Here is a 12,649-nt window from a genome sequence, read left to right as displayed (position 1 = left end):
TGAACAGGAGGGGAGAGGGAGAGAGAATCTCAAGCAGACTCTGCCCTCAGCACAGAACTGATGTAAGGCTGGATCTCACAACTACTGAGATTGCAGCCTGAGCCGAAACTGAGTCGGTTGCCTAACTGACTGCACCACCCAGTGGCCCATAAGATTTTATTTTTTTTAAGTAATCTGTACACCCAGAGTGAGGCTCAAACTAATAACCCCAAGATCAAGAGTTGTACGCTCTACCAAATGAGCCAGCCAGGCACCCCTCTCCTAGTTTCTTTTTATAATCCAGAGTGGCACTGGTAATAAGTCTGAAGAAGGTGTATGCTTTCAGTACATAGCCCATGTAGTGCTAATTAAATCAAAGTGGACTCTTTGGCAGAGCAAATAACCCTGGCACACTAAGCTTGGAGTGGTGTTCTTTATTGTATTCAGGATAAGATTAGTAAGTTTTGAAAAATGTTCTCTTAAATTTGTATCTTGAAGACAAAGGTTGGGTTTGGAAGATAAAGCCACAATCTACTCCATCTTGGGTAGAGATCTTATCCTTAGAATTCTTTGCCATAGAAAGAAACAGTCACTTTAAAAAGCTATGATGTTCAGGCTGCCAGTTGTTGTAGCTGATCTTCCATTTGGGACTTAATTCCTGGCTACAGTATATATGCCATGGAAACCATTGACAGGGGTCCTTAACTTTAAATTTCTCGTAATAATTCTACTTCCTTCCCCTTTCTTTTTCCTTCTTGGGGCACTAAAGTATTTTTAATTAATATTTAGAGAGGAGTAAGTTCTTAAGGGACCCGCAGCAACTCTATAACTGCACTTCATCTTCTAAGTTTCTGTCATGGAAACTAGGTGTTGGATCCTTGTCTTTGGATCTCACCTCAGTACCTCTCTCTTACCTTAATACTTCTGGCTAATAGGAATATTTTCAAAACTGCTTGCCAGAAACAGGCCACACATTTGGCTCCAAATTTTATAGCTTTCAGTAGAGGGAAATACAGAAGTGTTTATAGTGATTCACAGGGTTAAGAAGATAAAAACTTACAAGTTGCTCAGCAAAAGCATAATTATTCTACATCCAGGTTCCAAAAGACTTCCCCATGGGTCCTCATAATGCAGTAATGTAATGAACAGTGGCATATGTCTTTACTGTAAGTCGTAAATTCATAAGTCCCCTGAGGTTAAGGATCTTTGCCTTATTCACCTTTGTTCCCAATGCCAGAACAGTCCCTAACCTAAAGTAAATTCTCAGTGGATATTTGAATGACTATTGGATGAATGGATTAATTTTGAATGGGTTAGTGGTATTATTTAAAATGTTGATGGATGGATGGATGGATGGATGGATGGATAAATTAATTAATTAATTAATTAATTAATTGATGGAGGGCAGCCTGGATGGCTCAGCGGTTTAGCGCCACCTTCAGCCCAGGGTGTGATCCTGGAGTTCCAGGATGGAGTCCCAGGGGCTCCCTGCATGGAGCCTGCTTCTCCCTCTGCCTGTGTCTCTGCTTCTCTCTCTCTCTCTCTCTGTATTCCATGAATAAATAAATAAAATCTTAAAGTAATAATAAAATAAAATGTTGATGGAAACTGATGCCTGTAATTCATTGAAAGCAGTTCCTCGGGGACCTTTAGAGTACCTAAGATTGAAACTACAGAGTTAGAGTTTGCTCTGTTCCCTTGGGTATTTAGATTTTTTTGTTGTCATTAATTATTAGGTTTGATGAAATCAGTAAAGCCTGGCAGGCATAGTTTTGTTTGTCTGTTTGCTTTTTAGGGTTTCAGAAGGAGAAGATGGTTAATAGTACCTGATAGAGAAGACTGTGGTTTTGGCTGTTTACTTATGCTGCCACACTTTAACCCTAAATCTGTTCTTCAAATACTTGTTTGCCTTGCAGCTAATGGCAATTTCCTTGTTGTCTTGTTAATGGGTCTGATTCTTACCTACTTTTTAAAAGTTTTTACTTATTTATTGATTTAGGTAATTGCTACACACCCATCGTGGGTCTCAGATTCACAACCCTGAGATCATGAGTCATGTGCTCTTCTGACTCAGCCAGCCACCCCAAGATTCTTAACTCCCTACTTTTGATGACTTTGCCTTTTTTTTTTTTTTTTTAAGATTTTATTTATTTATTCATGAGAGACACACAGAGGCAGAGACACAGGCAGAGGGAGAAGAAACAGGCTCCATGCAGGGAGCTCGATCACGCCCTGAGCCAAAGGGAGATGCTCAACAACTGAGCCACCCAGGCATCCCTGACTTTGCTTTTTTAATTTAGTTTCAGAGGTAAAATTTAGTGATACATCACTTGCATATAACACACAGTGCTTATTACCTCAAGTACCCTCCTTAATACCCATCACCCAATTATTCCTTACCCCTACCTACCTCTCCTCCAGCAACCCTCAGTTTGTTTTCTAGAATTCAGCATATCTTATGGTTTGCCTTCCTCTCAATTTTCATCTTATTTTTCCTTCCCTTCCCCTGTTCATCTGTTTTGTTTCTTAAATTCCACATGAATGAAATCATACAGTATTTGTCTTTTTCTGATTTATTTTGCTTTAGCATCATACCCTTTTTAGTTCCATCCAAGTTATTGCAAGTGGCAAGATTTCATGCTTTTTGATGGCTGAGTAATATTCAGTTGTATATATACACCACATCTTCTTTATCCATACATCTTTTTTTTTTTTTTTAATTTTTTGAGAGAGAGAACACAAGCAGAGGGAGAGGGAAAGGGATAAGCCAGACTCTGTGCTGAGTGGGGAGCCCCACGGAGGGCTTGACCCCAGGACCCTGAGATTATGACCTGAGCCAAAGTCAGATGCTTAACTGCCTGCCGACACCCAGGTGCCCCTTGATTTCCTTGCTTCTAATGTAGAAGATGAATGAATGGCGTTGTTAGCTTCAAAAAAAATTTTTTTGTTGTTTTGTTTTTTAGCTTCAAAATTTTGTTGGTGGTCTCACAGTTTGTTTCAAAGACCAGGAGGAAGGTTGCAGTAGAAATAATAGCTGCCATTTATTGAGTGCCTATATGAGAGACCCTATATTCTGAGCACTTTCACACATGTAATTTGTATCTTGGTGCAGCCTTGAGTGTCTCAGTCTTTTCCTCCAGCAGGCATTGTTTTCTTTATATTGCCTGAGGATTTTCCAAATATGAAAGGGAAACAAGGAGAAAAGTGAATTTGAAAAGTCAGAGAGGGCAGCCCCAGTGGCGCAGCAGTTTAGCGCCGCCTGCAGCCCAGGGTGTGATCCTGGAAACCCGGGATCGAGCCCCACGTCGGGCTCTCTGCATGGAGCCTGCTTCTCCCTCTGCTTGTGTCTCTGCCTCTCTCTCTCTCTGTATGTCTCTCATGAATAAATAAATAAAATCTTAAAAAAAAAAAAGATGTCTGAAGAGCTCAGTTTAGAAATCTCTTATTCTGTGATGGAAAATACAGTGATAGTGATTCATGGGAGTATTGGGCTTTATTAAATATACATCCTGCTTTCCATCCTGAGCTTTGTATATGAGCTCTCTTCTCTTCCACAACTGTCTTTCTGAGCTTTTAAAAAGAAAAACAAGGCAGCTATCGGGAGATAGGATTATGTATGCTGAAATTACTGGCGTTAGTGAGTTGCCTTGCTATTTAGATCTTGAGTGAGAGGGTGAGCAGGTGAAGTATATGGATCAATCTGAACGTCCAAGGCATGTGTTTAGTCAGTGAAGACAGGTTCCTCCTCTGGTTTTGAATGCATGTTGTATGTTTTGAGGGGTTTCCACTAGATAGGAAATAAGGGCACTTCAGATTCCAGCACTGTTCTTCCCACACAGAAGTATACATGGGAAGAAAAAAGATTTGTTAGTGGTTGAGGAGTTGCAGGAGGAAAGTGGAGGAAGAATGAAGAAAGGAAAGATTTGCAAATGCCTATGACACTGAGCTAGAGGGGTCAGTGCTGCCTGCAGATGCACAACCCCATTTGTGCACTTGAGCATGGCCTGAGGGAGCATTGGCCTGATGAATGCAGAGAGAGATGCGTTTAGATCGAGGTAATTTCCCTCAGATGGGTCTCACCATCCCATGAATCAAAACCTGTCAGCAAGGAGCTAAAGATGGAGTGAAGTTTATTGTACGTTTGTTTCCATGCGACACCGTCACGCTAGAAGGGTCAAGTGAGAGAGATCATTAGAACTGTGTTGATTTACTGGGCCTGTTGTGCACTTTCCTTGCAGGGCAAGGAGGAAAGAGGCTTTAGGAGGGAAGCTGAGGGGCTCTGGGTGGGGAGGGAAAGGCAGGCATGCACAAAATAAATAAAACCCTCACTGGTCTCTGCGGGTGAGGGGTGGGCAGGCTTTTTGTAGGGGGCATGGGAGGATCTGTATTGTTTTGTTTTGTTTGTTTTGTTTTTTTCCCCTAGAGCCACTGGTAGATTTGCAGCAGATGCTCTGCCTGGATCTCCAGGAGAGACACCAAAAGTCTGATTAAAAAGGGAAGCTCATGAAGAACTCCCTGATCTAGCCTTAGTGGCTAGCGAAATGTAACCCCCCTCTTTTCTTTTCCTCCCTCTATCTTTCCTCACCTTTGAGTTCAAAGGAAGCACAGAAAATTTAATTTGGAAGACATAATCCCCATTTCAGGATGTAGCAAAATAGAGAACCAGAGGAAAGGCTGTCCCGTCCCACACATTCTAAATAAATATAGGCTTTGTGATGAGATTTGGGAGTGGCCCCAGGGTTTGAGCTGAAAAAACAGCTGTTTTTAAAATAAAGTACCATTTCCCTTTCTGTGATTTGAACTTGCCGAAGTACTCCTTCCTCTGAATTGAATGAAAATAAGTGCGTAGTGGTAGTTCAGCAATATATGGTCTATTCCTGCTTTTCCTCAGGAAGGATGTGGATGTTCCTTTTATTACCCCTAACACTGTGCTTGGCCTGGAAAATTAGCGAAATTAGATATTTCATCTAGAATATTCTGTAGAGATTCTCATTTTGAGCACTTCATTTTTGTCTCTTATTCCCTTTTATTTTAATGGTAGTAGACAAAATAAAGAAAACTTTTCCTAGTAACTTTGGTAAGGAAAAATAGGAGGGCTGTGTTCATTGGAAACCTTCCTAATTCTTTTATTATAGTTCAACAGATGGAGTAGCCAGTTAGGCAAAATTAGAAACGAATTCAGTTGAGAAAATCTTTAGTCCTTTCCCTAGATCCCTAAAGTAGAGACATATGTTACAGTAGAAAGGGGATGGGATCCTGGCATTGATCCAGGTTATTTGAGTGCTATGAAAGTGGTTGAAGTAGTTTACAACTACTGTTAGCTAAGGGTCCTAGCCATCCTTCTTCCTTTGGGAATTAAACACTTCCATTCTGCTGCTGTTCCTCCAAAGAAAGGGTTATGTGAGATAACTGAAGAGATGGTAAAGCTAGGAAAGTGGATGTATTTTGTTTGTTTTTTAAGATTTTATCTATTTATTTGATAGAGCATAAGCAAAGAGAGAGGAAGAAGCAGACCCCCACTGATAAGGGAGCCCTGTGTGGGGCTCAATCCCAGGATCCTGAGGACTCCTAACTCTGGAAAACGAACTAGGAGTGGTGGAAGGGGAGGAGGGCGGCGGGGGGTGGTGAATGGGTGCAGGGCACTGAGGGGGCACTTGACGGGATGAGCACTGGGTGTTATTCTGTATGTTGGCAAATTGAACACCAATAAAAAATAAATTTATTATTTAAAAAAAGAAACAAACTAGGGGGATCCCTGGGTGGCACAGTGGTTTAGCACCTGCCTTTGGCCCAGGGCGCAATCCTGGAGACCCAGGATCAAGTCCCACGTCGGGCTCCCGGTGCATGGAGCCTGCTTCTCTCTCTGCCTGTGTCTCTGTACCCCCCCCCCCCCCCCCCCGTGACTATCATAAATAAATAAAAATTAAAAAAAAAAAACTAGGTTACTTAATTTCTCCAAGTCTTTTTTTATTTTCTATGAAATGAATTTAGTCATAGTACCTCCTGTGTTTGAGATGTAAATGAGGGGCTCCTGGTTGGCTCAGTTGGAAAAGCATGCGACTCTTGAGCTTGGGGTCATGAGTTCAAGCCCCATGTTGGGTGTAGAGATTACTAAAAATGTGTGTGTGTATTACATATATGTAAACTTAAAAAAATAAATGAGATATTGCATGTAACGAACTTCGAAGAGTGGCACAAAATAAGCACTCAGATATTAGTGACTGTATTGTTAGCATTGTTTTAATTTTTGATTATTAAAAACAATACTTTTTTTCAGGTTGCCTGGGTGGTATAGTTAGTTAAGTGACCAAGTTTTGATTTTGACTCGGGTCATGATGTCAGGGTCCTGGGATCAAGCCCTACATCAGGGGTCTACACTCAGCAGGAGTTTGCTTCAGAATTCTCTCTCTTCCTCACTCTGCCCCTCCTCCTTCAAAAATAAAAATAAATAAATGGGAAAAAAAAATACTTCCCCCCCCTCAAACCTGGTTCCATGTTTTATAGGAGTTTAGATTGCATCAGTTTTGTACCCACTGTGGATTTGCTGAGGGTTATAATGAAAAAGACAGGGACACCTGGGTGGCTCAGTTGGTTAAGCATCCAACTTTGGATTTCAGCTCAGATAATGGGTCTTGGGATTGAGCCCCATGTCAGGCCCTGTGTTCAGTGCAGAGTCTGCTTGTCCCTCTTCCTCTGCTCCTCCTCTGTCTCAAGTAAATAAACAAATAAAAATCTTTTAAAAAGGCAGAAGAACTGTGTAAGCAATATTCTTTTCTAGTAATACACTATAGTTAAGTGATAAACTCATGTGTAGGGTACCTCAGTCCTTCATAGCCACCAACTTTTCTTGACTCCTTTCTAACTCCCTATAAAGCAAGTACAGCAAAAGGGAGAAAATGGACATGCTTCTTGAGCTGAAAGAGGCAAAGTAAGACCAAGAAGGTATTCTTGCCTACTGTGTTCAGAGAATAGACTAGTTAAATTAAACACGGAAAGCTGAATAGCTGCCCTGTCTTTGGCCAAAGAGGTGGCTTCTGTGATCGTAGGAACAAATGCAACTCCTTGGTTGAGGTTGAGAGGACACATATTTTTAAATTCCTATGTTTCTATAGATCTCTTGATTGCCTTTCTTTTTAATTCTTATTCTGGGACACCCAGAGATATAACCTGCCTATAGACTGCAGGGATATGAACTCCTTGGAATTTTTAAAAAGACCACCTTAGGAGCACCACACAGAATCATATTCAGAAGTTTCTTTGAATTCTTTTGACTCGACCTTCTGTTGGTTACCTTTGTAAATAAAGTCAAAGAAACTGACCTTGGTGAGGGTGAGTATGTATGTATAGATAGAGGGTCTCTTGAGGTATACGGAAAGGATAGGATCTTAGTCTAGATGTGTGCCCAGTTCTAGAAAATCCTGGGTGGAAGAACACCCAGAGAGTCCATCTAATTTTATATGTTTACTCATCGTAGGGCTGCATTTTTGATTACTGGTGACTGGGCATGGGGGGAACGTAGAAAAGGAGAAAATAACTGTTAAAGTGGGATAAATAAAGTGGCAGGGTTTAGGTTCTGATGGGAATATATATGAGACTCTTACATTGAACAGTGTTAGATGTGAACATTAGCTCAGTCATTAAAACAGCTATAGGAGTATGATCAGCTCTAATTCATGGTAAGCTATAATATTCTCTCAGTTAAAGGGCAGTGAGTCTCTTGGATGCTTGTGAACCGTCCAGAGCATCTTTCTCTTAGAGAGATAACTGCAGCTAATGCCTTGACTCACCTTTTTCCAAAATCATTTCAAATTATTCAGAGCCTTCTGTGCCTTTGCTGGGCATTCACAATGCTTGGCTTTCTTTGTACATTCTTCAGAAATACCACTCTGGCTGCGTCTTTCCCTTCCGTTCCTTCGCAAGTAAATGGAACTTGTAAGCAGTGTTTAACAAGTAGTTTAGATGCCTTCTACCACCGTTTTGTCCTTAGGTGTTACTCACTGAAGCCTCAGTATTCCATCTCTCTGAACTACCAAAATTTCTTCACAGAAATTTGTTGTATGGGTATTTATGTTTTCTTAACTTCATGTGTCTTAGGAACATTGAGGCCCTATTTTAAATTTCTATAGTCGTTCTTAGGGACAACATACTGTATGCTTGCTTATTCAGTTTCCTTTTTTGTTTGTGTGATCCTTAGTTCTTGGCACAAGGTTGGCTGCCATATTGTGACCATTAAGTTATAATTTAATTCTCTTTTATCTCTTGAGTGGAGGCTATCTTGTTTCAATTCTTTTCTTTGTCCCTGAACAGTCTGAAGATGATGAGAAGCTGAAAAAGAGGAAGGAGCGATTTGGGATTGTTACAAGTTCAGCCGGAACAGGAACCACAGAAGATACAGAGGTAAAAAAATATATGTATATTTATATGTATATGTATATTTATATTTATATATTTTATATATGTGTATGCACATATATATACACACATATATATATCTAGAGTGCTTTGTAGAGCCCTTGGAAGGAAGTGAGGGTGAAGAAACATTCTTCTTTCCCTAGCCTACTTCTTAAGTGCCCAAATAATAAGATCTTTTTATTCTTTGCTTAATATCTGTTTTCTGGATAAAGTAGCCACACTGAATTCCATCAGCATACTTAATTTGGTGTTAGAGCCATTTAGCTTAGAAAGGAGCACAAGATTTGGAATCACAAAAGCTTGGATTTAAAAAATGGCTCTGCCACTTAGTATTACTTACAAGTTATGGCACTTTTCTGAGCCTCAGTTTTATCATCTGGGAAGTAGAGATAATACCTACCTTGAAGAGGTATTTCAAGCATGAACTTATTCTATGTAAAAAGCGATGATACTTGACACAAAGCTGTCATATTTAGTAAGTAGCAGTGTCTCTGTTTATCTGCTAGACATTTTTTTTGATCATTTAATAAAGGCTTATCTAACTCAGACACAAGTATAGTTGTGGCCTAACTCCCATCTGGAGTAGGTCAATGGACTCAAATGAGACTTCTTGTTCTTAATCACTTTATTTATAAATAAATAGTTTATTAAATGAAAGGGCAGCTCTTTTCTTGTTTTTTAAAAAACTTGTGTTTATCCTTATCCCAGTTTCCTCTGGGGTAACTCACATTAACTGAGACCCTGAGCAAGACTACGTGGAGCTTTGACAGACAATATTGATTTAGTGATTTAAGAGTATCTATATTGGGCATTAGCTGGCTCATTAGGTGAGCGTGTGACTCTTGATCTTGAGGTTAAGAGTTCCAGTCTCATGTTGGGTATAGAGATTGCTTTAAAAAAAAAAAAAAAAAGTATCTGGGATGCCACGGTGGCTCAGTGGTTGAGTGTCTGCCTTTGGCCCAGAGCATGATCCTGGAGTCCCCGGATCGGGTCCCACATCGGGCTCCTTGCATGGAGCCTGCTTTTCCCTCTGCCTGTGTCTCTGCCTCTCTCTCTCTGTGTCTCTCATGAATAAAGAGATAAAGTCTTTAAAAATATATATATCTATAATGGAGACCCAAAGTGTCATCTAAGGTGTACATAAGGAATTGAAATGATGAGTGTATTTGAATTCTAGAAACTTCTTGGGTGGTGAAGAATTTGCAGTGTTCTTTCTTCCTTTTTTTTAAGATTTTATTAAAAAAAAAAAGATTTTATTTTATTTATTTATGAGAGACAGAGAGAGAAGCAGGCTCCATCTAGGCAGCCCTTTATGGGACTCATCCGAGACTTTAGGATCACCCCCTGGGCCAAAGGCAGAGGCTTAACCGCTGAGCCACCCAGACGTTCCCTTCTTCCTTTAATCTAAATTTACTTCTTTTCATCTATCTCTAGAGATGGCCCTGGTTTCGTTTTGTTTTAAAGTAGGTTCCAGGGGATCCCTGGATGGCTCAGGGGTTCAGCGCCTGCCTTTGGCCCAGGGCGTGATCTTGGAGTCCCGGATCCAGTCCCTTGTCGGGCTCCTGGCATGGAGCCTGCTTCTCCCTCTACCTGTGTCTCTGCCTCTCTTTCTCTCTCTGTATCTATCATGAATAAATAAATTAAATCTTAAAAAAATAAAAATAAAAAAATAAAGTAGGCTCTATGCCCAACATGAGGCTTGAACTCAGAACCCTGATTTCAAGAGTTGCATGTTGTACCAACTGAGCCAGTCAGGCAGCCCTGGAGATGACCTTGGAAAATCTATTACCTCACACACATAAAATCTTACAAAATCTTTCTACGAATGAATATCAGAGTCAGTCTTGTAAATAAACTCTGAAAATTTTACAGTTTGATCACTTTGTTTTTAATATAAATTTTTAAAGATTTTATTTATTTATTCATGAAATATACAGAGATGCAGAGACATAGGCAGAGGGAGAAGCAGGCTTCCTGTTGGGAACCCGATGTGGGACTCAGTTCCAGGACCCCAGGATCACGACCTGAGCCAAAGGCAGATGCTCAACCACTGAGCCACCAGATGCTGCCTAGTTTGATCAGTTTGTATTTCCAGTAGGAAGAAACTTGAAAGATTTTGTATTCTCTGTGCTACTAATTCAGAATAAAGCATTACCTGTTATAAATATCAACTTACTTACTGACTTGCCAGCATAAGCTAGAGGTAAACTTAAAGGCTTGTTTTAATTCTAGTAAAATTATTCCTTTTGCCAAGGTAACTGTTGAACCAGCCATGTTTACTAATAAGGTAGTACATTTGGCTTCTCCAAGATGAGGCAGATGAGGATTTTGTTGGTTGGCAACAAATAGTAGCTTTTGTTGGGAGAGTCAGTGCATATAAAGGAATAGTAACTTCAGAGATTGATGGCGTTGACATGAACCAGATGACTTACTTGATTCCAAAGAATTGTGTCAGTAATCCAGGTATAGGGTGGGCTGGGCTTATACACACTCATCTTTCTTTAAGATCTAAATTAAACCTCCTGCATGAATGGAATAAAAAAAAAAAAAAAAAAGTCCCCTCTTTGGTGGAGGCAGTGGTTAGAGTGAGGATGAAGGACTCAGTGCTGTGTTGTGAGTCAGTCTCAGAACAAAAAGGTCTTTTTCTCCTCCCCCATTTCTCATTTTGTGTCTCTCTCCAGTGCTAACTCCCTCAAAGAGATCCATGTTGGGGACTCTCCTCCTTCCCATTTATTCTGTTGGCATTGAAGATTTATATGCCTTTTTGTGAATTTGGAGACCCAAGGAATAGCTCCTGCTTGGGCCTTACTGCCTAGAATGGCATCCCTTTCGCCTTTTCCATGAAAAAATAGCACTGGTCAACCCTTTGTCCTCTGAGATCTCCCATCTCCTCACTGACTAGAAGATTCCTCAGCCTGTTAAGAGTCCGTTCTTTCCAGACTAACTTGCTATAAGGCTGAGTGGCCCTCTCTTCAGTTTTCCATTTTCTACCACTATTCTCTTCCTCCTCTTCCCCCAACCCTTACTACCCATAGTCTTCTCCCTTCCTTTCCCACTAAAACTCTCCAGCTCTAACTGGATAACTAGAGAGGTTCAGGAATGGAATCTCTGGCTGCCAAGCTTAAGCCTGGGTCTCCCCTCCTTCTTGGACCTTGTGATAGTTCATGTGAGTTTGAATTAAAGCAGTCAGGAACCTAGGCCACTGTTGTCTAGCAATCTAATTTTTTTCTTTCTTCTTTCTCACAGGCAAAGAAGAGGAAAAGGGCAGAGCGTTTTGGGATTGCCTGATGAAAAGCTCTTAATGCTTTCTATTCTCCAGTGGTTTCCATCTCTCTGACTTTTTTTGGTCATATATATACCTAAATGCACAGTCATGTGCCTAGGTCCTGCCTCGCAATGAGAGAGCATGTATCCCGGGTACATCCAGGAACTTCAGCAGCAATTTGACTCATTGCTGTTCCAACTTTAAGGTTGTTGTTCTTGTGTTGTTGTTTTTTAATTATTATTTTGCTTGTTAATAAAAAAACGAATAGAAAAGAAAACAATGTGTTTTATTAGGTGCTCCTTTGAGTTCTTAGAACCAGATTAGACCAGATAAGAGGAGCTTCAGGGACAAATATTACAGGGAATTAGCCATAATGCCTTTATCCATTAGAAAAGAACAAGGAAAAGGATTGAGTCTATCCCTTTAAGCCTATTTATTTCCTTCTTTCATACTCATAGGCATCCTTTTACTCTTTATCCTCCATAAAGAGGCCAAGTTTCACCCTGAATCTTTTGCTTCAGCAGGTTGACGTGACCCATTGAGTAAAGTAGGAGGAACACTGAGGCTTCTTTTTTTTTTTTTTAAGTTGTGTGTGTGTGCCATGCACACGCTTGTTTAATCTCTACACCCAGCATGGGGCTCGAACTCAGAACCACAAGATTGGATCAAAAGTTGCATGCTCTTCCTACTGAGCCAGCTAGGTGCCCCTGGAGGCTTCTACTTTCTAATCAAGTCCTGTGCTAGTTTGCCTTCTATTAGAGAAGTACACAGTTTTAGTGGCAGTGTTTCTTACATATTACTAAAATCTGTTTTCCTTGCTGAGCCGCCTCCTTATGTTTGACTCTCTAAGCAGATTGCTGTTTGCATTTGATGTTTCACCAAGATCGGAGATGTGCTACTTTTCTTTTTGGGTATGTTGGTGTAGGGTTTCTCCTCTTAATCTTTATTTTTGGACATCTCTGTGAGGTTGGTTTTGGTTGGTTGGTTGGTTGG

General features: G+C 40.5%; 1 protein-coding gene across 1 annotated transcript in view; it reads left to right on the top strand.

Moving 5' to 3' along the window:
* Positions 1 to 11,933, top strand: part of SARNP (SAP domain containing ribonucleoprotein) — a 49,918-nt gene extending 37,985 nt beyond the window's left edge. The window contains exons 10-11 of the mRNA XM_038549601.1: positions 8,287 to 8,376; positions 11,638 to 11,933. Of these exons, the coding sequence (XP_038405529.1) occupies positions 8,287 to 8,376; positions 11,638 to 11,679 (132 nt within the window). The 3' untranslated portion in view covers positions 11,680 to 11,933. The remainder of the gene's footprint in view (positions 1 to 8,286; positions 8,377 to 11,637) is intronic.
* The last annotated feature ends 716 nt before the right edge of the window (positions 11,934 to 12,649 follow it).

This window comes from Canis lupus, chromosome 10 (genome assembly GCF_011100685.1).
Source record: "Canis lupus familiaris isolate Mischka breed German Shepherd chromosome 10, alternate assembly UU_Cfam_GSD_1.0, whole genome shotgun sequence".
Taxonomy (NCBI): Eukaryota; Metazoa; Chordata; class Mammalia; order Carnivora; family Canidae; genus Canis; species Canis lupus.
The sequence above is the reverse complement of the archived record's forward strand: the minus strand, read 5'-3'. Positions and strand labels throughout refer to the sequence as shown.